A 25,703-nucleotide genomic window follows, 5' to 3' on the forward strand; every position below is an offset into this window, starting at 1 on the left:
TCATGGTAAAACAGTTACATCATTTTCCTTAATTTGCCATTTCAACTTCTTTCAGGAATTACGTTTGAAATTGAACTTGGCTACTTTTCGTATTTCAGCTGTTTAAAGTTCTAACTGCATTTCTTTTGCAGCTAGCTCTATTTTTTTCAAAATTTTCAACCTTTCCTCCTTTGTCTTATGAATACATATTTATGTCAAAATTGGAAATAGAGATGTATACATATGCTATAACTCACTTTATGTCAAAACGTGTTAAACATTGATAACAGGGAACTTTATTTCGAACTTCTTCTTTTTTGTTTCAAAATTGATTGTTGCTAAGAGATAGCTTGAACATCAAAGTGAAATAAAATATAACACAGTAATAAAACAAAACAATTGAATTTGGACCTAAGAGTAATAAATACCCCCCCCCCCCCCCTTTGCAGTTCCGAGCTGCACCGCGGGCAGGTAAACAGAGTGCTGCACTGTGGGGAGGCTGCACGGGGATGGAGGGATGGAGAGTGTTTGTAGACAGAGAGCCAATGGAAAAAAGAGGCGGGGGGGGGGGGGGGGTTTGCAATTGTCTATGCGTGCGTGTGTGCCCCATGTTCACGCAAAGAGAGAGAGAGAGAGAGAGAGAGAGAGAGTAAGGGGCTGTCCTTTCTACAGTGGTGGACCTGTCAAGCACAATATTTAGCATAAAGTCCCCCCCCCCCCCCATACTCTGTGTGGGGATCAAGCCTCACTACTCCGCAGCCTTCATGTTTGACAGCACAGAGGGAAGAAGAAGAACAGAAGAAGAAGAAGGACAAGGAGAAGAAGAAGGAGAAGAAGAAGAAGAAAGAGAAGAAGAAGAAGAAGAAGAAGAAAAAGGAAAGTGACTGACGCGTTTTCTGACTTTCTGACGCACCGGGGAACTTTTTGTCCATGTCACCAGCAAGCCTGAGGCCAGGACACCCATCAGCCTGTAGCAGAGCTCTTTGCCTTTTCCCCGGATTAATTTGACCAGTCCAACCAGGGATTCAATGTAAGTGCAAATACCCGCACTTTTCTCTCTCTCCTCTGTTTTCTCTCTCTCTTTTTTCTCCTTTGCGCGTCTGGAATCCATCCAGCGCCTTTTGGTTTGTGCGTAAAAGTTGACCAGAGCGAGCCGAGGGGTAGGTTAGGGCTTTCATTAACTCTCTACTAAGATACAATGTCCAGCTTTCCAGAATACCAACAGCGCGTTATTCTTCGATGTTTAAGTACCATGAATATGATTTTGAGTGCTCTGGATATGGTTTAAAACCGCAGGAGTTCCTTCTAGGTGCAGATTATTATTATTATTATTGATGAGAGGCGACACGTCGGGCAACTGGTGGCAACGAGACATATTTAAATATCTTCTACTTAGACGAAATGGTCCCCGTCGTTACGAATGATTTCAGACAGCAGCACGCGCTGCGGCCCCATGCCGGGCCCCACTACACCGTCACCCTTTTATTTTGTTCATCTAACATCCCGATATTCTGCTTCTGTCGGCGTGTGTGGAGTTTAGGAACAGGGTGAAACGCTCCCACACCCCCCACCCAAAAAATACGGAATTATCATGTTTATGCTTTCTCCAAAATGCCTCGCGGCGGCGGACGCTGGGGAAATATTTGGGAGGTCAAAAATATTTGGGCACGCGGAGGAAATTGATAGGGGGCAGGTGGTGGCTGCTGGGGCCACAGAAACAAAGCTGTACACAAACACACACACACACACAGACACACACACACACACACAAACACACGCACACACACACACACACACTTCCATTTTGCCTCCGTTTTACACACATTACCTCAACGTTAAACTAACGCATTCAATTTAATATTTAAGAGCGACTTCTTGACATTGGAAACTGTAGTTTGACATTAATAATGACAATAATAATATTAATAAAAATAATAACAACAATTATCATCATCATAATAATGAAACAAACAGCATCTCGGTCATGCTCACCGGCTTTATTCCGGTAATATTGGCCTCGGCCAAACTGCGGGCCGGGACATAAAGTGTTATATATGTGTATATAGCCTATATATACATATGTATTAATACTAAAACCTGGAGCCCATTCTTCATTAGCCTACCGCTCACAATAAATAGCCTAGTTGAATACATACAGGCCTGCCGTCCTTGTTGAAACAAGAATAATACATTTAATTATAATAATAGAATTGTAACCCAATAGATTTATTTTATATTTGTCACTATAAAAACCTAATCTGCATTTTATCTTTTTACTAAACGAGTTATTTTGGGGTTTTTTTGCGGCGCGTTAGTCGTTTTAGGACATTCTCTAAAAATCAAAGAGTCCGACCCGCCGGGTCCGGGTTCCTCAGCAGGCCTCGGCAGCAGCTCTGCATCTGTTTCCTGGTCTGGGCGTATGGAAATAACATTTGTTTAATCGAAGTTTGACGTTTGGCCTCAGGGTAGCATGTAAATGGGTTGTTAGGTGATGCACAGGGAGCCGTGCGCACGGAGCGGTGTGCACGGAGCCGCGTGCGTCAACACAGGCGTCACCGGGCCGCCAGGCCCCGGCCTGCTGCAGACCGACCCCGGCCTCCTGCAGCCCGGCCCCGGCCTCCTGCAGCCCGCCACCGGGCATCCAGCATCAGTTCAGCACGGGTACAGCTTCATTTGAGTTTAAATATATGAATCATCCTCATCGGCCTTAACAGGTGGGAACTCCCATAATGTCTTATTAAATCGCACAATAACAATTCAATTCAATTTTATTGATAGTATCTATTCATAAGAAGAGTTATCTCGAGACACTTTACAGGTAGAGCAGGTCTAGACCGCTCTAACCAAGAAGGCTTTTAAAATCAGAATCAGAAAAGGTTTCGTTACCAGAAAAAGTCCAATTATGTAGGATTCTACATGGTGAACTACGCACATATTTTGTAAAAAAAACCAAACAAGTATATTAAAGATTAATATGAACTAAATATTAAATAAAGAATAGGTATAAAGGCTGCATTCAAAGCGGTGTAATGTCATTTAATTCGAAAGTTTATTTTCTTTACAACAATAAAGTGTAAAAAGGAAAGCGATGCTAGGCCAACTTAAAACACACTCATACTCATAATGGCATAACTTCATCAGTTGGTCGCCACTCCGGTTCCTGGCCCAGAGGTGCTCCTGGACCCGACGCTCTCTTTTAACCCTTTCCTGTCGTTAGAGGCCGAGGCAGAAGCAGTGAAATCTAATTTTTGGTGCTCAGTAATGAACTGTTAATATGGACAGGCTGTGTGTTAATCAGTGCTGTGGACCCGTGTTGGCTGTCTGTGCACGGATCCCCCCCCCCCCCCCCCCTCTCTATATCATATGCAAATGGCTGTTAGAGGAGGGCAGAAATTAACATCTCCAAACATTGGACTGGAATTCCATCTGCCGCCTCTTCGAGGAGGCCCTTAATAAGTTCCCAGACCGCAAAGTGACACACATCTTAATCAACTCTTAATCCCGGGAATTAATTCCCGACGTGTTGATGAATAATTCCCGGGCTAATGCCTGCAGTCCGGGGCAATGCAAGCAGTCTGCCGCGCGCACCGCCAGATGGAAACGGCAATCTCCCGAAAAAATGAGAAGATTTCCCCTTCCATTATTATTATTTTTCTTATTATCACTAGATATATATTTTAATGAGATCGGTGTCACCGGGCGACTGCTTATGCAAAGCGGAGACTCAACCTGAACAGGACCCCCCCCCCCAGCGTTACCAGTAAACACACAGTGGCATCCCAGCTGGATGTGTTCAGTGCCACAAGGAGTCCAGGAAATAGTCTGCACCCTCTGATATGCTCTGTAGCAGAGGAAGAGGGGGGTAAAAGCTGAACCAAATCAGCTCAGGTTTTAATTTTTTATATATTTTGTTTTATTTTCAGAAATTTCCCTCAGTGTAAAAAAAAAACGTTTATTCCAAACCAGAATTGACTCTATTTTCATTGTGAGCAAATTAATCAATTCATTAAATGTGCTACTCTATGGTGCAAACATAAAAAAAACACCAAAACACACACACACACACACACACACCCACACACACACACACACACACACACACACACACACACACACAAACACACACACAGAGAACATGGATCAGGGAATGTGAAGATGGTGAAAATATGGAAACTAAAGAGTAAAGAGTGAAATAGTTATCCCAGTGAGTTCCACCGAGGTGGAATGAGCTTTTCATCTATCAAGAAACATATAGAAGATTATGGGAGTAAACAATAACTAAAGAGAGAGAAGGAGAGGTCCAGGAGCTGGGGGGTCTCTGCTGTCAGCCTGCTCGTTAGCTCAGTGAGAGCTTGTTGGCCATACTGAGCTCGGAGGGAGGGGCACGAGGGCTCTGGATGTTGGAAATATAATCATGCGCCCCTGATGTGTGTGTGTGTGTGTGTGTGGCTCTGTTGGGACGGGGTTGGGGGGGTACCGACACCTCGTTCTGGACAAAATGAGTGGCTTGCATCACCTGCACGCCCCCCGCTGCCGGGCCAGCCAGCCTCCCAGCACCACACTGACCCCCGTCCATCCGTCACTGCCACGGGCCGATTTAGCTCTCCGGACTGGCTCGCATTTAGAACTCGGACCAAATGATCGGACCTGGCTAATACTAGTCACAAAGGGACAGCTGTTGCTCTCTCAGGCCAGCACGCTGACTGAAGGGGTCCACGGCCACTGGGACCTGCTGCTGGACTCTCCTTCATTCAAAAAAAAAAACAGGAAACGGCTCAACACAGCACAAGGTAACCACGTAATATAACATGTACTATAACATGTACTATAACATGGAATATAACATGGAATATTACATGGAATATAACATGGAATATAACATGTATCTTCATGTTTGGGCAGAGGGAAAGGGTTAGGGTTAGCTCCTTCAGAAGGACAGGAAGCAGTTTGATCTTAATGGAAAGAAGTCCAAAGAATCCTCCAACCAAGGTGATGGCGTGGCACTTGGTTATGTCTTTCCTGTAATATTTTAAAATATAATATTAATGTCTATGTCAGATCAGAACGAGACAGATGTAAGATCACCTGTTCTCATTCCACCTTGCAACATTAAGCACTTAATAAAGCCAAGAAGTTCCTTTCCATTCAAACAGTAGGTCCCGTGTTTTTTCACTCAGACAGATAATCAGCTGTTTTTGAGTCATCCAACTAAACAAAAGAAGAAGAAATAAAGTGAATGCGCTCGGTCATGAGCAAAGGGAAACTGATCATATCAAAGTCTCATTATTCCAGAGCCACAACCCAGAGGCAGCGGACTTACCGAGGTAATCCCTCCACTGGGAGACTTGACCTTCTCCTCCGTCTCGCATCTTTTTTCCCAGAGAGGCAGGGAAGGCCCCCGGCCGACAGCAGGACGCCCGTTCGTAACAGACACACGCCTTTCTGTTAAACTCTCTGGACAATGGTTTTGTGTTAGCAGTGACAACTTCGCAATGTGCAAGGCAGCATTTTTTTGAAGGGCCCAGGGCTAAAATAAGTTACAGGTGTTTGTGATGGAAGAAAAATGTCGAGCCACCTATCAGATGTCCCAGCTACTCAGTGGTAAGAAGGTGCTAAACCTTTAATCACAATGTGCAGGTTGGCTTTGGTGAAGCTTTCTGTAGTCAGACTGACTGACACAATGTTAGGTGAGGATGAGGAAGACTTTAAGAGGAAGCTCATGACTGACAGTGATGACAGTGATCATTTTTGGTGCCAAATTCAAATCGTTGAAAGCAGAAGAACATGGAGGGACGAAGCAGGAGACCAAGACTTTTTAAACCCAGTTGTCTCGCTTTTGGTCGGAATTCCCTTTAATTACCGGACTCTTCATATCTATTTGAGGATTGTTTATCCCTCCTGTTTTCAAAATTCGACCCTTTTCTACATCAGACATTTGTGTTTCTTTCAACCGACGTGCCCCAAAATACACAGTACTGTAAAACTCACTCTTCAATGAAATTAGGGTCAGATCTCCATCTATCTATCTTTTAATTGCATTTTATTCAATTTACTAGCATTACCCAGACTGAACCTTGGCATATCTGTGATTATCCTTCACCTTCAAGATTGAATAAGCAAGCAAAATGTGGAAAAAAAGAGACAAAAATGTAATAAGAGTGTCTAAAAAAAGTGTTAATTTTGACCCGGGAGGACAACACGAGGGCTGTGTTTTGATGATTTTGTTCTAAAATTCTCAGATGAGTTTTATGATCCTCATGTGTCTAAACACCGAGGTCATGCCCTCAGGATTTTATTGTTTGAGGACATGTCATGAAATGCCCCCCCCCGGCTTCACATTTAACCCCAGCACAAGTCACATGTGACTGGCACACAAAGGACTGGCATGGTGGCAAACAGACTGCAGGGAAACACAGAGGGGGAGGCCAAGAGAGGTGGGGGGGGGGGGCATATAGGGCTACGCCTTCCCCACAATAGCTACATTAGCTGCTTGTGAAGCTCTTAGCCACAGCGGGGCCTACAGACAGACTCTGGCAGCAGCCCCAGCCCAGAGAGGAGGTTAACTGCCTTTTGAGATCTTTGGTGACATGGAGTCCTTGTGGTCTACGGCGGCCTCGGGACGTCCCCCTAACCCCGTCAGCTTCAGCTCTTACTCACCAGTGTCCTGGGAGATGCGAGGTAAATAGCAGCGGGGGGGGGGGGGGGAAACAGAGACATTCACCATCCCTTCTCTTCCTCCACATGTCTTTGACTTGTTCTTCAGTCTTGTGGTTTGCCAACTGAAGAACTCCTACATGTTTCATGTTCTGTGAAAGTATTTCATAAAGTCAACTGTATAATAATAAGGACACATGAGAACAATATGAAGCGATGGTACTTTTTGGAGCAGAACTGTGGATGCAGTTGAAGTGTAGGACAATTATTATGCTTCTGCCTATTCTTTGACTTTAGTATTGTAGCCATAAATCATTCCAAACCTCTTACAGCTTGGTCGTAGTGTATGCCCCCCCCCCCCCCCCCCCACACACACACACACCACACACACACTCTCACATGTTCAAGGTGTTAACTGATAGCAGATAAATAATCGAGCAGCTATTTTTGGGCTGACACCAGTTCTATCTCCACTCTTTGGCTTGGAGACATCATTGTGTATTTGACTGCCCCCCCCACACACAGCCCGAAATAGAGTCAATTCAGGGCCGGTCTGGTTATAGCTGCTTATGTCAGGCTCATACAAAGGGATCGGGATTACAACCGCAGCGGGGGGGGGGGCAATGGAAAGATCAGAGAGAAAATAGAAACAAACGGACACAAACCCACACCACATGGACATTTTCCTGATTTAAATAGCTAAATTGATATTTTGCCCAAATAGGAAACTAAATCTATACAGACCCTTTAAGGAGAAGATAGGGAGTGTGTTTGGGACAAAATTAAAATATAAAATCCATTTATATAAATGAAGCAAAAAGAAAAAAAAACTGGTAATCATGACAAAATGAGATGAATTATAAATGCTGCATAAATGACTGTATTATTAATGCACTAACCTTTATAATCACATTGTGTCTTTAGGAAATATGTTGTATTTGTTTCTTTCGGATATAAAATAAAAAATAACCTGAAAACGTGACAACAACAAAAAGCATTGGTCTGTGTTTATTAAGCTTTTTGCTGTGTTATATCAGGCTTTTAGTTATTAAATTAGTAATGTCCAGAGGAAAAATGAGCCAAGTGAATGAAAAATTAAAACGATCTAAATGTTTATTTGAAGCCTACTTCTTCAGAATATTACAGGAAGTGAGACGCAGCATCATATGGAATACTTACAATGTTCCTGATTTAGTTTTAGGAATATGACAGGAATATTATAGGCAAGTATGTGAAAATGATCAACCAACTGAAATATTATGATGATGTGAAATTTGTATTATGCATGTTACAATTATAATTGATTATTAGTGGTGTCAGTTAAAGTTAGGATCCAGACACAGACCCTTAGAGGACAAAAATGTCCCATTGAAAGACAAGATGATCATAGTTCTCATGATCTTATGTCGTTGAAGATGGGAGGATGAAGACTGACATGTGTCTCTCTGTCTCTGTGTGCGCGTGTGCGTGCGGGTTTGTGTGTCTGTGTGTGTGCGCGCGTGCGTGTGCGTGTGCGTGTCCGCAGAGCCTGGTTATGGATTTTAACCTGCTGACGGACAGTGAGGCCCGCAGCCCGGCGCTGTCGCTCTCCGACTCCGGGACCCCGCAGCACGAGCCGGGATGTAAAGGCCAGGACACCAGCGGTCAGTGAGCTCCAGCCCCGGCACCGGGCATGCATATATACATACATATATACATATACATATACATATATGCAATAATACAATGGCAATAAAACATTCTGTAATGATTAAAATAATACTAGGGTAATTATTATTATTATTAATAATAATAATAATAATAATAATAATCGTGTTTGTTTCTGCGCAATATCTTCAATAAATTATGGATGCAAACCGGCTCCAAAACCATCTGCTGTTAATTATTATTTTCTGCTTTTCTACCAGACCGAGGTAGAACCAGAGGACGATTACCGACTGCTTTTTTTTTTTTTTTTTTTTAGCTCGAGCTCAGTTTAATCAGCGCTGATTAAACAGATAGAAATAAAATCTATTATAAACCATAAAGGGCTGGAGGCTTTGGGAGGCCCTGTACCAGGGCGCTCTGCAGGGAGCTCCACTGTCTGTTGCGCAGGCGCAGCGGATGGACCGTAACAGCACGCGCTCACTTGACTTTGAATAAGAAAATGAATTGCAAAAGAGAGAAAGCTATCCCTCCCGAGAGGGTCATCCGACTCCGCGCGCACGCGCCTTGATTCCATTCAGCACAATTGGAAATCAAGAAGTGAAAATCCATATTTAGGAATCTGTGTTAAATCATCTCCAAAAATCAGCAAACCAAAGGAGTGACTGAGGAAACTACTCCCTCAGGACTGAGACAGAATAAGAAATTGAGCTATGAAATAATAACTCTTTCCATCTGATGGCCTTGGATTTCTCCCTGTGGTTAACCTGTTGCCCTGACGTTGGTCACGTGATGACAGGTGGCCTGTTGATTGGTGGAGGGCTCTTCCTGGAAGCTTCTCTCTCCCGTTACCCTTACTGACCGTTTCATCTAGTCCCAGTTATGGAATATGATCAGCTGTTATGTGACAAATAATCACCTGGATGGAGTTCTCCACTCCCTCTCTAACTTCTCCATGCAGCCCATGGCATCTTAACCAGTGGTGTAGTGGGACTAAGTACATGTACTCCAGTACTGTACTCAGTCCAAATGTTGAGGTACTTGTACTTTACTTGAGTCTTTTCTTTTCATGTTACCTTCTACTTCTACTCCACTACATTTCAGAGAGAAATATTCTACTTTTTGCTCCACTACAGTCATCCGACAGCTTTAGTTACTAGTTCCTTTAGTTACTAGTTCCTTTAGTTACTAGTTCCTTTAGTTACTAGTTATTTTTCACATTAAGATTCCTGCACAATAACCACATGTAGTTTATGGGTGGATCTTTTTACGCTTTCTAAAAATACTCATGTTCATGATGATACTTTTACTGTAACTGAGTATTTTTACAGTGTGGTATGAGTACTTCTACTCGAGTAAAGGATCTGAATACTTCCTCCACCACTGTTTTTAACCCACCTTCCTCTCTATTTAAATCTAGTGGTGTGTGCGTGTGTGTGTGTATGTGTGTGTGTGTGTGTGTGTGTGTGTGTGTGTGTGTGTGTGTGTGTGTAACCCAATCTAATTGCTTGTTAAACTGTGTGGGGTTAGAAATCCGGTCGTAACAAACTGTCAAACACAAAGTATTTGGGAGAGAATGCTCGGTGTGTCTCCTGCTGCTGGACGAGGACGCCTGGAGCTCGGTGTGTCTCCTGCTGCTGGACGAGGACGCCTGGAGCTCGGTGTGTCTCCTGCTGCTGCAGGAGGACGCCTGGAGCTCGGTGTGTCTCCTGCTGCTGGACGAGGACGCCTGGAGCTCGGTGTGTCTCCTGCTGCTGCAGGAGGACGCCTGGAGCTCGGTGTGTCTCCTGCTGCTGGAGGAGGACGCCTGGAGCTCGGTGTGTCTCCTGCTGCTGGAGGAGGACGCCTGGAGCTCGGTGTGTCTCCTGCTGCTGGAGGAGGACGCCTGGAGCTCGGTGTGTCTCCTGCTGCTGGAGGAGGACGCCTGGAGCTCGGTGTGTCTCCTGCTGCTGGAGGAGGACGCCTGGAGCTCGGTGTGTCTCCTGCTGCTGGAGGAGGACGCCTGGAGCTCGGTGTGTCTCCTGCTGCTGGAGGAGGACGCCTGGAGCTCGGTGTGTCTCCTGCTGCTGGAGGAGGACGCCTGGAGCTTGGTGTGTCTCCTGCTGCTGGAGGAGGACGCCTGGAGCTTGTCCCCGTCTCACTACAACCCCCTTGCTCTCTGCGTCTCTGTCTCTTCTGGGACATGATGCTTTTTTACAGCGTCTAAATGTTGACATGAAAAAGCCGGCTGTTTTACCATAGACAGAAACGTCTCTCAGGTGCATTTCTTTCACGCTGACAAATCTGTAGCTTGCGTGTTGTTTTTAATAATGCAATTAGAGCTGCACAATATGAGTGAAATATGCGATATGCGATCACATTGTGGAATATCAAGATAACTACATTACTTGTAATACAATTTTAAATTATAAACAGGTAAAGTGTTCTCAGTTCTGCCGCTAAAATACAACAAACTGGAAATCATTTCCAACTTTCTGTTATTGAACAAATTGGACATTGAACTGAATATAAAAGTTAAAAAATAACGACAAAACCAAAACATCTCTGAGTGTATAAGTCACAGCCTTTTTTTTAAGACTATTTTTTGGGTGTTTAGCCCTTTAATTGTGACAGGACAGTTAGATGAGAAAGGGGGGGGGGGGTAGACATGCAGGAAATCAGGACAGGGTGGATTCGAATCCTGGACCTCTGCATTGAGGAATAAACCTCCAAGTACATGTGCGCCCGTTCTACCACTGAACCAACCCGGCCACACATGTTGCAGCCTTTTAACGATGTGTATGTTGCACCAGTTGATAAAAAAAAATCACGTATTATGTATATGGTGCAGCCCAGATGTTATTAGTATTTTTTTTTTATCTGTGTAAATCTAAACCTAATTTACATATTTTATCGATCTATATTTTCACAATAGAAGCCTCAAATACTGTTGAGTTTTTGTGCAGTTCAATTAAACCCAATGATATAAATTAAATAAGAAAAAGTATGATGACATATTCATCTCAATAATATGAGTAAACATTCTGTAATGAAAAACCTACACACAGTTGGTATTTCATAAGCTAATTTCAGTATTTATGAGATTTCATGTGTTTAATAGAATAGAATAGAAAGCCTTTATTATCATTTTACACATGTGCAATCTCAGTGCAACAAGACTGAAGCAAAACCTTTCCAGGGTCAAAACAAAGAATATAACATGGAACAAAATATCAAATATAAAATATAAGTAGTGCAAAAGAAAAGGGGGGGGGGAGGTGCACAGTTCCAGAGACAACTATAAACATAAATAAAATAGTAAGACAGATAAATATGGACGCATTATAAAAAATAACATTACAGTCATAAAATTGCACAGTTATTGGTGTATCAAAAGTATTAAATAATATATATTGCACAGTTATGAAATTAAATGATTAAATATGAAATAAACATTGCACAGTAATGAAATTGCTAAGTGTTTACAATGTGACTAGTTTTTAATCCAGCAAAATGACAAATAATTGAAGAGTTCAGTCCCCCCCCCCCCCATGTTTTGCTGGCAATGTGGGAAATAATATGCACAAGTTTAAGTTTTCATTTGGTTTGTGGTTAAAGTTCTGAGAGAGTGGGGAAGGCTCTGGAAGCTCTTCCACACACACACACAAGATTCCAGCAAATAGTCATGTCCTAGCGATTTCAAAATGACTTATGATTACATGAATATGTTCTGTCTTGAATTATCCATGATGGGTTTTGTTTTTAAAGGTAGCCTGTACCTGCATAATGAACCCAGAATAGGTCCTTAAATGCGGACCGCCGCGCCCCACCGCAGCTCGCTGCCGCCCATGCCCGAGGCACGCACTGCCCTGCTGAATGATCCGTGTCTTTATTCTAAGCTTTCTCTTTGAAAAAAAAAGGTGCAGCTCCTGTAAGAACTGACTTTGATTTGACCCTTTAGAGTAGCCGTTCAGTCACGACAGCTTTTTTTTTTCTGTAAAAACACGATGTTGAAAAGTGATTTGGTTAAAAGCCTCCTGCAGTTGTTACCCCAGATTAAAGCTGTCGGGGAAGCTGACCTGGAACGGCTCTGTCATGTCGGCACATTACCAGTCAGATTGCTCCTATTGTTGGTCAGCGCGCCACTCTAAAAAGGGCTGCCCTTTCCTCACTATTGTGTTATAGACTTTGGCCTTAAGTGACAGCTTACCCAGTGTCAGTTTACTGCCAGATAACAGCCTCAGCCTGGCCCTTATTGGTTTTTCCAGCGGACCTGGGGAGCCTCTTTTTAAACCCCGCTGATCATTTCAAACTGCTCAGAGAGCTAAGCCCTCGCCAAACAGAGCCCAACTTGCCCCAGTCACAAAAGCCTGATCCGCAGGATTAGCTGGCCAACTAATTTCACGTCTTTCTGTGAGGTCCTCCAATTGCAGGAGTCAGATCTGGCAGAGAGAAGCCTTGGCAGACATAACATGGATGTGTGGTCCTTTAAACTCACTGCGCTGGGGGCCAAATGCAATCCCTCACTGCTCCTGCACGTCTTTGAGCGAAATGCAGTGTTTGGAATCATTCTCTCTTGGCAATGTCAAACTCATTCTTGTCATTTTCCAGCCTGTGGGATGGAGGGACTTCACATGATGTTTGATCCCATAATAACATCCACTCAGTATCAGCAGGGATGGGATAGTGCTGATGCAGATCAGGGTGAAAGGTGTCGGAACAATGTGCTGTTTTACAGATGTGTTCGCTTTTTAAGTGTTGGTGGTTCTGCTTCTCTATCTAGTATTCAGCCAATTAGACTCTGACAGGCACAGAGCAGGATTCAAATCATCTGCAAAAGTAAAGCTCTCCTTTCAGCTGCTTCCTGAGTGTATTTACATATGCATTGCAACGCTTTCACAATGTACTACTGGTAACATATTACTTTACAGGTCCCATAGTATCCTTACAATTCACTAGAAAGGAACTGATTTGTAATTTCCTATAGTTCCTTTGAAAGGACTATGGAATCTGGTAATATTTTTTGTCTGTTAATATGTGGTGGTCTACAAAGTTGTAAGGATGCCCTGCCTCTTAGACAGTAAACCTAGTTCCCTCATGGGTACCAATAAAGTAACCTGAACCTGAACCTGGGTCACCCATTTCCTAAAGTTTCAAATAAGGATTTCTTTTAACCAAATTGCCAAAAAAAAACATAATAATAAAGAGATGATGGATCAGACAGCCGTCTGTGATTATCCATCAACAACTGTTCCTCAGATCCTAACTACCTGTTAACCCCCCATATGGTCGGATGGTTTGGAGGACTGGTTGAATAAATACATTTGTGCTTATTTAACTTTAATATAGTGTCAAAGGTTCCTTTTGTATAGGATCTACTGATTTGGGTACTTCTCTTACAATTACCTTCTTACTACTCTGGAACTCCAATTTGAATTTGCTCAGCGAGTTCCTTTTGGCATCGAGTAATGTTGCTCATTAACTATGCCCTTGTAGCCGAGCTGCACCAATCACATTGGTGTATCTGATGTAGGCGGGGCCAGAGGCCAGCTGCACCAATCACATTGGTGTATCTGATGTAGGCGGGGCCATAGGCCAGCTGCACCAATCACATCGGTGTATCTGATGTAGGCGGGGCCATAGGCCAGCTGCACCAATCACATCGGTGTATCTGATGTAGGCGGGGCCAGAGGCTAGCTAAACAGATGACGACAGTCAAATCTACCAGTTAGCTCCGCTGGTAGCTAAGCGTATGTGGCCCTGGATACGTCACCACGTGTGTTGTTGTGATCGGTCGTACTGTTATCCAATTCCCTCGAGATGGGCAACTTTCATTACTCAGTGCCAGACCCTTAATCTTTCGGATTTGGGTCTGGATTTCCAGATTAATTCATATATTTCCATTTACAGTTTTTTTCGAAACACTACGTAAATGTGTAACACACCTACAGTGTATGCATTTCTACAATTGTTCAGTACAAGTGATGCATTATGTTCACATTATGTTATTCTGTCCACTCTTATCTATCTTCCTACCCAAACTGCACCTGCCAGTTCTCTTATGAGATTATTTGTCTTTCTGTGTGTGCAGACACAGAGAAGTCCCACCAGAACCAGCTGGATGAGTCCAGCGCTGACGACGGCTCTCTGAAGAAGAAGCAGCGGCGGCAGAGGACTCACTTCACCAGCCAGCAGCTGCAGGAGCTGGAGGCCACCTTCCAGAGAAACCGCTACCCCGACATGAGCACCAGAGAGGAAATCGCAGTGTGGACCAACCTCACGGAGGCACGGGTCAGGGTAGGTACCCACACTCTGCCCTCGTCGTATCTGTATCACAGCAGCCGATTCCTCCCTGGTTGAAGGTGTGCTAGTCTATATCGACGACTATTCATTTAGGGTATTGCTCCGATGCCGCTGGAAGAACCGTTGGATGTTGGTCCCCTTCCTCTGGTGGATTTATAAGGACTATGGTTACCTGCAGGGTAAATCCAGACAGCTAGCTAGACTATCTGTCCAATCTGAGGACTATGGTTACCTTGTCCTGCAGGGTAAATCCAGACAGCTAGCTAGACTATCTGTCCAATCTGAGGACTATGGTTACCTGGTCCTCAGATCTCTGCAGGGTAAATCCAGACAGCTAGCTAGACTATCTGTCCAATCTGAGGACTATGGCTACCTGGTCCTCAGATCTCTGCAGGGTAAATCCAGACAGCTAGCTAGACTATCTGTCCAATCTGAGGACTATGGTTATGGTTACCTGGTCCTCAGATCTCTGCAGGGTAAATCCAGACAGCTAGCTAGACTATCTGTCCAATCTGAGGACTATGGTTACCTGGTCCTCAGATCTCTGCAGGGTAAATCCAGACAGCTAGCTAGACTATCTGTCCAATCTGAGTTTTCTGTTGAGGACTCAGACTACTTCTGAACGTACACATGTTCCACCAAAACAACCTCCTACCTGAGACCATTTAGCAGAGGCCCCGTGGCTCCATCCGGTGCCTAAAAATCCCAGAATCCTATGTGGTCTCGCCAGACTCTCCTCTGCAGGGCTGTGGAGGAAGGGAAGGCAATGGGAGACTAAAGGTGTGCTAATCAGAAAAGTGTTTGTTAAAATGAAAGTCTGCAATTTAATACAGCATTTTGGACACTTGATGATCTACACATTTGTGGAGAGCAGAGCTCCTTAGGAGCTGTCCCGTAGATCCGAAGAATGACTTCCAATTAACCATGGCCTTACCTTCAGTGCCACCCTCAAACTTTACACTTTAAAGCTTTAGTGCATAACTTTTTGATATTGATAAACATTTGTTACATTTAAGCCAAGTAACACTTATTCCGTCAGTTCAGTTTGGTGACTTTCCCTCAAGTGGAAAAAGATTTCCTCTTCTGAAGAGTCCATCATGTTTTTATAAACCTCTGTGCGCGACCACGGAAGGCTTGTATCATGTGGACGCGCCGAACATTGTTGTCAATACTTAGAATTCCTCATGAGGGGGACCAAAACTACGCACTATAGCTTTAAATCCTGATTTAAAAACTAACTAAAGGTCCTTTTACTAGCTTTTTCAAAATACAAGAAAAAAAAGTGAATGTAGGTTTAGGGGCAATGTTTTTTATTCCCTGGACCAAAGCTGTAGTTGTCTCCTTAATGTTCGAGGTGCAGCAGTGTGCCCACAACCAGCGATCCACTCATTGTAGCTATATGGAGCAGGAGGACACACATTCTGATGGATGACAAAACAGTCCCTGGCCTGCCGTACAAGTAATGGATCAAATTAATGTTGGCTGGATGAAAGGTCACATAGCACACATTCCTGGTTGTTATTTTGAAAGGAAAACAGACCCTAGTAATGTCTATCAGCAGCCTTTCTAACCCCTACATGCCCAAAATACTTCACCTGTCAGCTCGATCCATGTGATCCGTCAGAGAGCTGTTGTTAGTCATCAAAGATGCAGCCTGATGGAACACACTGATAACAGTCCCTCATGGGTCTGGACCGTGCTGTACAGGATGCTATGCTAAACACACACTGTAAAGACCTTTGAAGCTTATTTGTGATTCCAGAGTATCTAGATCAAATTTCACTCAACCTGTCTGATAATAGGACCGTCAGAGTATGCCACAAAACCAGCTCATGCTACATGTGTTCTGGTCTCTAGCTGGGATTAGAGCTAACTGCTAACATTAGCATGCTGACACGCTCACCATTAAAATAACGTGCTGATGTTCAGCCGCTCACATCTGTGGCAATGCTTTTCTGTGTGAATGTTTTCACCATCTTATTAACTTAAATTTATCAGAACACCTCAGTGATCATTTCTCAACAATCTATACTCACCTGTTGCATGGGATTATATAAGAATCATATATTAAGCCACTTTTGCCCACAATTTTTTTTTGCAAGTTTTCAGCACTAATAATAAAATTAAACATAATTATTTTTACAATATCTGAGCAAATGCAGTATTGCAGTTTGGTTCAGGCACGGGGAAAATGCTTTAGGTCTAATTGCCTATATTTCATAATTAACATTGACTCACATGACTGGGTGTAATGATGAAGTGGTTACTCATATGGACAAACCCACTGTGGATAAACTCCACTTCCTGTCCAGCAGACAGATAAAGGTAGCGCATGGCGTGTGATCTTTTAGGAGCTAAAAGCTGAGTGAGTGTTGGACTTGGAATATGACTGATGAATGTTGTGTAGCTCCATATTTGGCAGGATGTGTAGACAAGCAACTGTTCATGACTAGCAAGTGAATGAGGTGATAATATATCAGATGTTGTGTTTACAGTCTTTTACACCAGTCTGTTCATTGGACAGGTTTAAGGTTCGGCAGCAAGTTGTGCGTGTTACTTCCACACAGTTAACTTCTGTTACTCTACATCAATGTCACACTAGTTCCTGCATTGGCACAGAGCCTTTAGATTGCACATGGGTCACATTATTCCAACAGAGACCGGACTGATATCAAGGGCTATGACTTGTAATCTTAAATTCAGCACAGAAATTTCCCCAGTTCAGCATTAATAAAGTCAATCTTAATTTATTTTGTCTTTAATTTTACATCTTTCAAAGGTAATGCTGTGTAGCTTAAGCCTCTACAGTATGCCGATATCACCAAGGAGGCCTGAGTTCTATATATTTCTCCATTAAGAACTCAGAACTTGTCATTCAGAATACATCATGGGTTTTCAATGTTTTTAAGCCAAGGACCCCTTAACTGAGAGAGACAGATTAGGTACCCCCTACAACATGATATAAAATGAAGTTGCATATTAAACTGGGCCTAGAGTAACATGTAGGGTGGGCAAAAGCTTTTATACATACCTTTTTAAAGCTATTTAAATAATAAGTCACTGTAAATGTGACTATGGGACAGTAAGCCTATCAATGTTTTTTTTTTTCCAAATAGGCTGATTTAAATTTGCTTATAATATAGATAGATAGATAGATAGATAGATAGATAGATGTTTATTGATCCCAAGAAAAATGGGAAATTCCTGTGTTACAGCAGCAAAATCAGTCACAAAGCACAAATATAAATATAAATGAAATACTAGGAAAAATATACATACATACAATATACATGAAATAATAATACAAATAAAGTAAAAAGAACAAATATTTGAATATGTACAGGATGGGGGAACAAAAATGTGCAACTGTTTAAATAATATGCTAAAATGTAAATTTAAATAAACCAAATGTCCAGGTTGCATTAGTGTAGTAGTGTGGTGTCCAATATATGTTGGATTCATGTTGAGAAACTTTAGTTTTGGGAAATAATAATTGCAACAATTGTGCGGCCCCCCTGCAGTAACTCTGAGGACCCCCTAAGGGTCCCGGACTTCTGAACCACAGCAATGTACGTTACACTGCAAAACATCAGTGGTTCTTTAAAGGATCTCTTTGATCTCCTTCCTATGCAATCATTTGAGCATTCCACAGACGACGTACTCATGTGGCAGTCGAGCCATCCAGGGACCTTGACATTCAACATTTCAAACAGCATTGCCTCCGAGTCACCGTAAAGATTGGGTAGCTTCTGTCCCCTGGCCTGGGGCTTCCCCTGCTGTCACTAAGTGGGATGGAAAACTCAGAGTCATGCACTTTCTGCTCATATTAATGGCCAACAGCATTCTGTTACTGTGATCACGGAGGATTGGATGATACGCAGCGCGTATGCCAAAGCAGCAGAGAGACGGCTGAGGATCAACACAGGAAAAGCCTGTAGAAGTCTAACGAGGGTATAAGAGAGGAAACATTTAATAGCAATTCATTTTGATGTAAAACAAACAAATGCAGATGACCAGGAAACTTCTGTCAGATGCTGTTTATAGATCTGTTTCCATGCACAAGTGAAAGGTTTCTGTCTAGTTTAAAGCAAAAGTTGGTCCACAACTTTACCCTCAGAGGAACTTTTTTACAGTTTTAATTTCTAAAAAACCCTCAATTTTGATTTTCCTCTTAAGCTTTAATCCAATTCATATCCTCCAAATATAGGACCATAAAATGACAAATGTGAAGATTGCCATTTTCTGACATTTCTCTCATCGGGATCTCACTATTCAAATAAGTCAATGATTAGTTTTAATAAGCCTTGCCTAATATGACTGTTTGATGATACACTTCACTTACTTTCTGGGATCATTATGTCTTTCGAAAATTCCGGATTCATATGCACACAAAATTACTGAAAGTATTTGAGAGGGGTTAGGATACTCCGACTAGATGGGTTTTAGAATTAGACTGGATTGGCTCCTGACACTTTCTGATAGTTAGGGTAAAAGTCATTGGAAAATAACTTCTTCTGTCACTCTATTTTTTTTCCATCTGTGCAAAAATTACAATTATTCAAATTATTGGTGAAGCTCTGAAAACATCTCATATAATATATAGTAACTTAAGTAACTAGTAACTAAAGCAGTAAAGTAGAATACTAAAGTAGAATATAGAGTAGTAGTATAAGGTAACATGAAAAGAAAAGACTCAAGTAAAGTACAAGTACCTCAACATTTGGACTGAAGTACAGTACTCATGAGTAAATGTACTTAGTTACATTCTACTACTGGCATTTCTGTAACTTTTACAACTTTTTTTTAACCACATGGTGTTATGGCCATCATTCTTACTGAACTCAGAGTTATGGTGGAGATGTGGCAAACAGCCACGTACCTACAGCCAGGACAGCTTTTATAGTTATGTTTTATGTATTTCTTAATTTCCTTAGTAAAACTATTCAAAGCCACTGAGTCTACAAAGTATCTGTACATCAGCCTTTTAAACAAATCGTACCATCTGTACCTTTGGATTAAAAAAAATAGAAACTCTAGGCTCCTTTATATATACATATATACACATATATAGATCTATATAGATCTCAGCAGATAGTACAACAATATCAGATAGAAATGATGGACACAACTACCAAAATAAGACCCAAGTTGTGGTAAGTCATTTTCTTTAAATTGTAATGAAGATCCAAAAAATTAAAAATTATTATTAAGTGTCAGTTTCTTTCATCTTTTTAATACAGTTGAATAAAAACGTCATTATTAATGTGCTTCCTACTATGAGTGTTATTTCCATATAGCTGTGCTCGTCTCACTGGTTCTGACTACAACACACCTACACAGTCCTGATGAAGCTGAGTAGCTGAGAATTTAATAATTAATATCTTAAGGTCTTCCTTCTCCAAAACATAAATGAGACTGTTCTATATGTATTAGAGGTGGGAATCACCAGACGCTTCCTGATACCATATCATCACGATACCCTGATAATGTGATTTTAGACATAGAATAATATTCTGCGCTATATTGCAATTTATTACATTTTTCCCAATTTCAAATGACATCTATTTTATCTAAAAATATATATTTCTCTGTTTGTTCATTTCACTTCAATTTAATGCTGTAAAATGGGACAAACTGACCAACACATATATAATTATAGATCCATACTTAGCATCTGTGTATTGATACAGTATTGCCTCGTAAAATATCACTATACTGTGCTGTATCGTTTTTTTTTAGTCATGCATATTTATATTTTTGAGAAAAACCTGAGCTTGGAAATAAAGTTTTTAAAGGAGCACCAGGATTCAAAGAGGGTTGACTGAACTTATGTTTCTATTTCAATTCAATTTAAAAAGCTTTACTGGCATGAGAAGACTGATTACATTCCCAAGTACATAACATACAATTAAAGGAAATTAACAATGACTGACACAACATAAACCACAACATGAACACCAACCTGGACATAAAGTGATAAAGGCACGAGGACTGCAGTGGTACAGATGATTCTCCTTTTTGTCTACCCTAGGTCTGGTTCAAGAACCGCCGTGCTAAGTGGAGGAAGCGCGAGAGGAACCAGCAGGCGGAGTTATGCAAAAACGGCTTCGGTGCCCAGTTCAATGGACTCATGCAGCCGTACGACGACATGTACACCGGCTACTCCTACAACAACTGGGCTACCAAGAGCCTAGCGAGCAGCCCGCTCTCTGCCAAGAGCTTCCCATTCTTTAACTCAATGAATGTAAGCCCCCTGTCCTCCCAGCCCATGTTCTCCCCCCCCAGCTCCATCCCCTCCATGAACATGGCCTCTGGCATGGTGCCCTCAGCAGTGGCCGGGGTTCCCACTACGGGGCTCAACAACCTGGGCAACCTCAACAACCTCAACAGCCCCACGGCGCTCAACTCGGTAGCGGTGAGCGCGGCCACGTGCCCCTACGCCACCACAGCCAGCCCCTACATGTACAGAGACACCTGCAACTCCAGCCTGGCCAGCCTGCGGCTCAAAGCCAAGCAGCACACCAACTTTGCTTACCCGGCAGTGCAGAACCCTGTGTCCAACCTGAGCCCCTGCCAGTATGCTGTGGACCGGCCGGTATGAAGAAGAAGCTCCGACGGCGCCCCCCTGACCCAAAAAGTCCACTATTGCTGCCCCCCCCCCCCCCACCCCTCTTCCCCCATCCCACTTCACATCTCTTCAGTTCCATCTGTAGACTGCCAGATGTGCTGCAGACTGGCAGACCGTGTCGTGATGGTACACAATATGAATAATCTTCGAAACTGACGCAGCAAATAGACGGGCCCGGATGGACCATCGCGCTTCAAAAGGAATTCTTTCCAGTTTGTGAGACTTTGTCGCTGAACTGACCAACTGCTTCAAAGGATTTCTAAAGAGAGAGAAATGTCCATTATCATTTTGTTTCCTTCTTTTGAACTGCATGATTCAAGTAAACGTAGAAACCAAGAGTACATAAAACACGGATGCTTCAACTGGACTGGTGGCCCAAAAAACATCAAATACGGTCTTTGCAACTGGCGCAGGACAAGAGACCTGTGGTTGCAATGCGGGACAAATGGAGGATGTATATATTGGACTTTTTTGTTTTGTATGTGACAAAAAATATATGAAAACGTACTTTAAAGATGAGAAAAGCATGCTCTTCAAAAGCAAAGGTCCTAGGTTTATGTACTATGAGCTCATCCTTTAGGAACTCTAAACTTTGTTGTGAATTCTTCTCCCCTTTGGAAAGCCAAAGGTCAAAGGTCAGCTTGGATGGGCAAGAGGAGGGCAGTCCTGGAAAGCGAACACAACCTCAAGCGGTTAAACACAAAAAACAACAATTTAATTACACATACCAGAAGATCCGATTTTTCAAGTAAAACTCTAAAAAGCCATTGAGTATATAGATTTGTGTGGTGTTATACAAAGGGAGTCCATGACTGTAAAAAAAATGTATGTAAGAGTGCAGTTGTCATAACAAAAAAACAAGCTTTTTTTCTCCTGGTGTAGCTTGCTTTGTCTCATTAAAGAACCAATTAAAAGATCCGTTTTTATGAACTACAACATGGATTTTGCCAGTGAACGGAACAGTACATGTCCTTTCATATCTCTAATCTACAGCCCATGGCATTAGTTGAGTGGCACAGGCCAAAACCCAATGTTCTCACAACAATGAGCACAACGCCATGGAAACCCCGACTCACTTCCATGGCAACCCTTATGCAACGGCTGGAGGCAGAGCAGAGATGTTCCTGATGGCTGCTCGCTGATATGTTTGACCTACACTCGGAGCGGTAACAGCAGGCTATCCAGTAACACAGCAGGAATCCACAGAGGCCGAGGCTGAACCAGGTCCAGGATTACATAAGGGCCTCAAGGAGCCACAGACCAGGGGTTAGCAGCCCATCAATCCCATCAGCCCCTGCAACTCTTTATTGCTCTGACATTTCCACCGCTGTTGTCTTTTCTTTTACGCCGATTTCAAGGTAAATCTTTAACATTTTAACCCTCGTGCTGTCTTCCCGTCAACCATGAACTTCCAGGTCAAAATCAAATTTTCTTAATGCCTTTGATGCTTTTTAAAAACCCTTGTGCTGTCTTCAGGTCAAATTTGACTTGTTTTATAAATTGTCTGTATCAGAGATATGGGTTTATTTTTAACTTCTTAATTTTAATTACTCATAAATGACTCGGATGAGTGCACACATTGCGCTTTGCAAGTCCAACAACAGATAGGATCTCCACTTTCATTGAATCTTGGGTGTTTTATAAAAAGAAACTGCATTTGGAAAAAAAAACAGACTGAACGTTGATATATAACCTTCTGTAATTATCCTTCCTTTAAAGTGAGTCCACATGGTTCATAATTGTGGTATTAGGTTAGGTGTTAGGTATTAGGTAATTTTCTGTGAATGATGTTTATTGACCATGAATTCCAAAAATGAGTGTAACCCTGGTAATAAGTTAGTGTTAGTGGTATTTGTACATGGTTGTGAAAAGAAGCAATAAATGTAAAAAAAAAAGCCAAAAACATTGAAAAAAAGAGACAAACGTGTCGATAAAAGAGACGAAAACGCCAGAAAGTGTGGAAGATTTTCAAGTAGGTGGTCGAATGGAAGGCAACACAAGGGTTAAAGGTTTTTGTCACTTATATTATTTCGACGCTTTTTTTATTCATGGTAAATGAACCTAATTTATATGACATTATACCTGTTTTTTCAGTCAAAACAAGGCAGAAATGCTGGATTATTTGGAGTGATAGGTAATATCAGAGGACTGCTGAGTCCCAGGCTGGTTTCATGTCAGTGTCGTCAGGACACTAATGCTATGAAATTGAAATAAAACACCCAAAATGCAATGCAAGTCATCATTCATTTTAACGGCAAAGAATGTTGTTTGGGTTGCATACAACATAAATGCAGGCTTCCATGTTATTTTGGGCAATGTGGTTAAAAGAAACCCATATTTAGGATAAAAAAAACGTTGAAAACGAGTCAAATTTGAGCTGAGGACAACACAAAGGGTTAAATCCCAAAGCTTCTCCTAAACTTCCTGTCATGAGAGTGGAAAGGTCTCAACTCTGGAGTCCTGCTGCTATACTACTACACAATACTACTACTTCTTATACTAGTATAACTACTGCTCATAGAATATCTTTTAAAGTGTTCTCATCCATATTTTTATAAATGAGTGACACATATTAAAAATTCTGTTTTAAAGAGGACATGGAAAGACAAACTAAAACATTCAAAGTAAGTTTACAATGTGTTTTGGCATATCAAAATACACAATTGAAGAAAAAAAACAATAGATTATATTATATTATTATGCATTTTGTAACCTGGAAAGTCAAGGTGCACTGACTAGCTCCAAGTTGAGTTGTTGGTCCAGTCATGTGATGGGATGTGGAGATTCCACCGACTGACTGGATTTACAGGAGGGGAAGTTCCAGCTGTGTTATCTGCATGGAATGTAACATTATTACATCAACTATAACATGATTATAGATTTCCCAAAACTCACACTCTCCATCGTTGAATGGAGTTTGCGCCGCGTAAGTAAGTACACGGATCTTGAGTTCAGATTGATTTGGTTGTCCAGTGAAAATAATATGATATAGCACATGATGAACATGTAGAAATCAAACACATTGAAAAGGAAAAAAATATTCTGCATTAAGACAAAAAGTCCCCAAAACTCTCTCTCTAATCTTTTTATATACACTAAACACGTGTAGTTTATGATCTGAAGTTTTATTAGAAATGAAACAGCTGAGATGACGAGACCATTGAACACACCGCTGGTTGGATCCTAACGGGAGGAGAGCTCTGCATTGAGTACTTTTACTTTAAGTACATGTTGCTGATGATAGCTGCACACTGCTATTCTTATTCTTTATTTTATAAAGGACAACACACAATAATTAACATCTCTATGCCAGTGTTAGCCAGCTGGCTAGTTTTCCAGCGTAGTCATTGGCCAGATGATGTTAGACCAGAGCAACAGGAGACATCAGTCCAGGTGGAGCTGTGCAGACAGAAGACAGCTAGAGCAACACACAGGTCACATAAGTAACTTTTAATGAAGGCCTTTTACTTGTAAGAGAGTATTTTCACAGTGTGGGATCAGTACTATTACTTAAGTAAAGGATCGGAATACTCCAGCCCTGACGTTGTGGTATTGCATCAAACAGACGCTCAGTGAAAGACGAGCTCTAACACAGGCAGACCTTTTTAAATCAACCGGCTGATCCGCCAGCAGCGATTCTCCTGGAGGACCAGACTCCGACCTATCTGGTGGAGCGGGGTGGAGCGGTCACAGTGTGTGCTCTTCACTGCCGCGCCACACCAAAGAATCAATATTGCAGTGGAGGCGAGCCGGGGGCCGGTCCCTGATGTTTACTCAGGGCAGCGCTGCAGGCCGTGGCCCGGAAAGAAATACAGGGGCAGAGGAAGTTCTAACGATTACCTCAGAGAATAGAGAGAGGAGAAGAGACGGAAAACAACACATGGAGGAATTCAAAAGGTGGAAATATTTGGAGGAACATCCACAGGTCTGTGGGAGTGGTTGTAATAATTGGACCCCGTGTTTCAGGAATTAGGGCTTGTCTGCTTCATCCTTTCTTTCCTTCTTTTCTCTTTACACAATCCGAATGCAAACGCCTCCCGGGAATATGTTAAATATTGGATGATATGGAGTATTTTGTACATTGGCCTTAAGCTTATTAAAATAAAAAAACTTGTAAGATGACACATGAAAAACATAACTGAATCTAATAATTATAATCACTTGTATAACATTAGGCATGTTTGCATTTTTTTTCTGTGTAAAGTGAAAAATATATGCAAACAGTGAAATGCACACATAGAAATGCATACAGGCCTGTACTTTGAAAGCTATAAGCATAAGCAAGGTACTAATCAGTTTTAAGGGTACTTACAATTTCCAACATCATATGTTAATACATTTATATATCTGCTTATAAGTCTATAAGATGACCGAATTATGGACATGGCACAAATGCAAATAATTGTAAACATTCAGGCTGCAGTATGCCTTTCATGTGTCCTATTATTTACAGCATTAACAGTATGATTTTGGATATGGATATAGGTCTAATTCCAAAAATGCCGTGCCATATTTG

General features: G+C 42.0%; 1 protein-coding gene across 2 annotated transcripts; it reads left to right on the forward strand.

The window, feature by feature from the left end:
- Positions 1-704: 704 nt before the first annotated feature.
- pitx3 (paired-like homeodomain 3) lies at positions 705-22,120 on the forward strand. Of its 2 annotated transcripts, none has more exons than XM_032542028.1 (4): positions 705-1,009; positions 8,159-8,276; positions 14,348-14,553; positions 20,591-22,120. In XM_032542028.1, exons 2-4 carry the CDS (start codon positions 8,168-8,170, stop codon positions 21,158-21,160), a joined length of 885 nt encoding a protein of 294 aa, XP_032397919.1. In that variant the 5' UTR covers positions 705-1,009; positions 8,159-8,167; the 3' UTR covers positions 21,161-22,120. The 2 variants fall into 2 exon arrangements, with proteins under 2 accessions (XP_032397919.1, XP_032397920.1); XM_032542029.1 differs by lacking the exon at positions 705-1,009 and adding an exon at positions 4,751-4,769.
- Positions 22,121-25,703: the final 3,583 nt, after the last annotated feature.

The sequence above is a fragment of the Etheostoma spectabile genome, chromosome 17 (genome assembly GCF_008692095.1).
Source record: "Etheostoma spectabile isolate EspeVRDwgs_2016 chromosome 17, UIUC_Espe_1.0, whole genome shotgun sequence".
Classification (NCBI taxonomy): domain Eukaryota; kingdom Metazoa; phylum Chordata; class Actinopteri; order Perciformes; family Percidae; genus Etheostoma; species Etheostoma spectabile.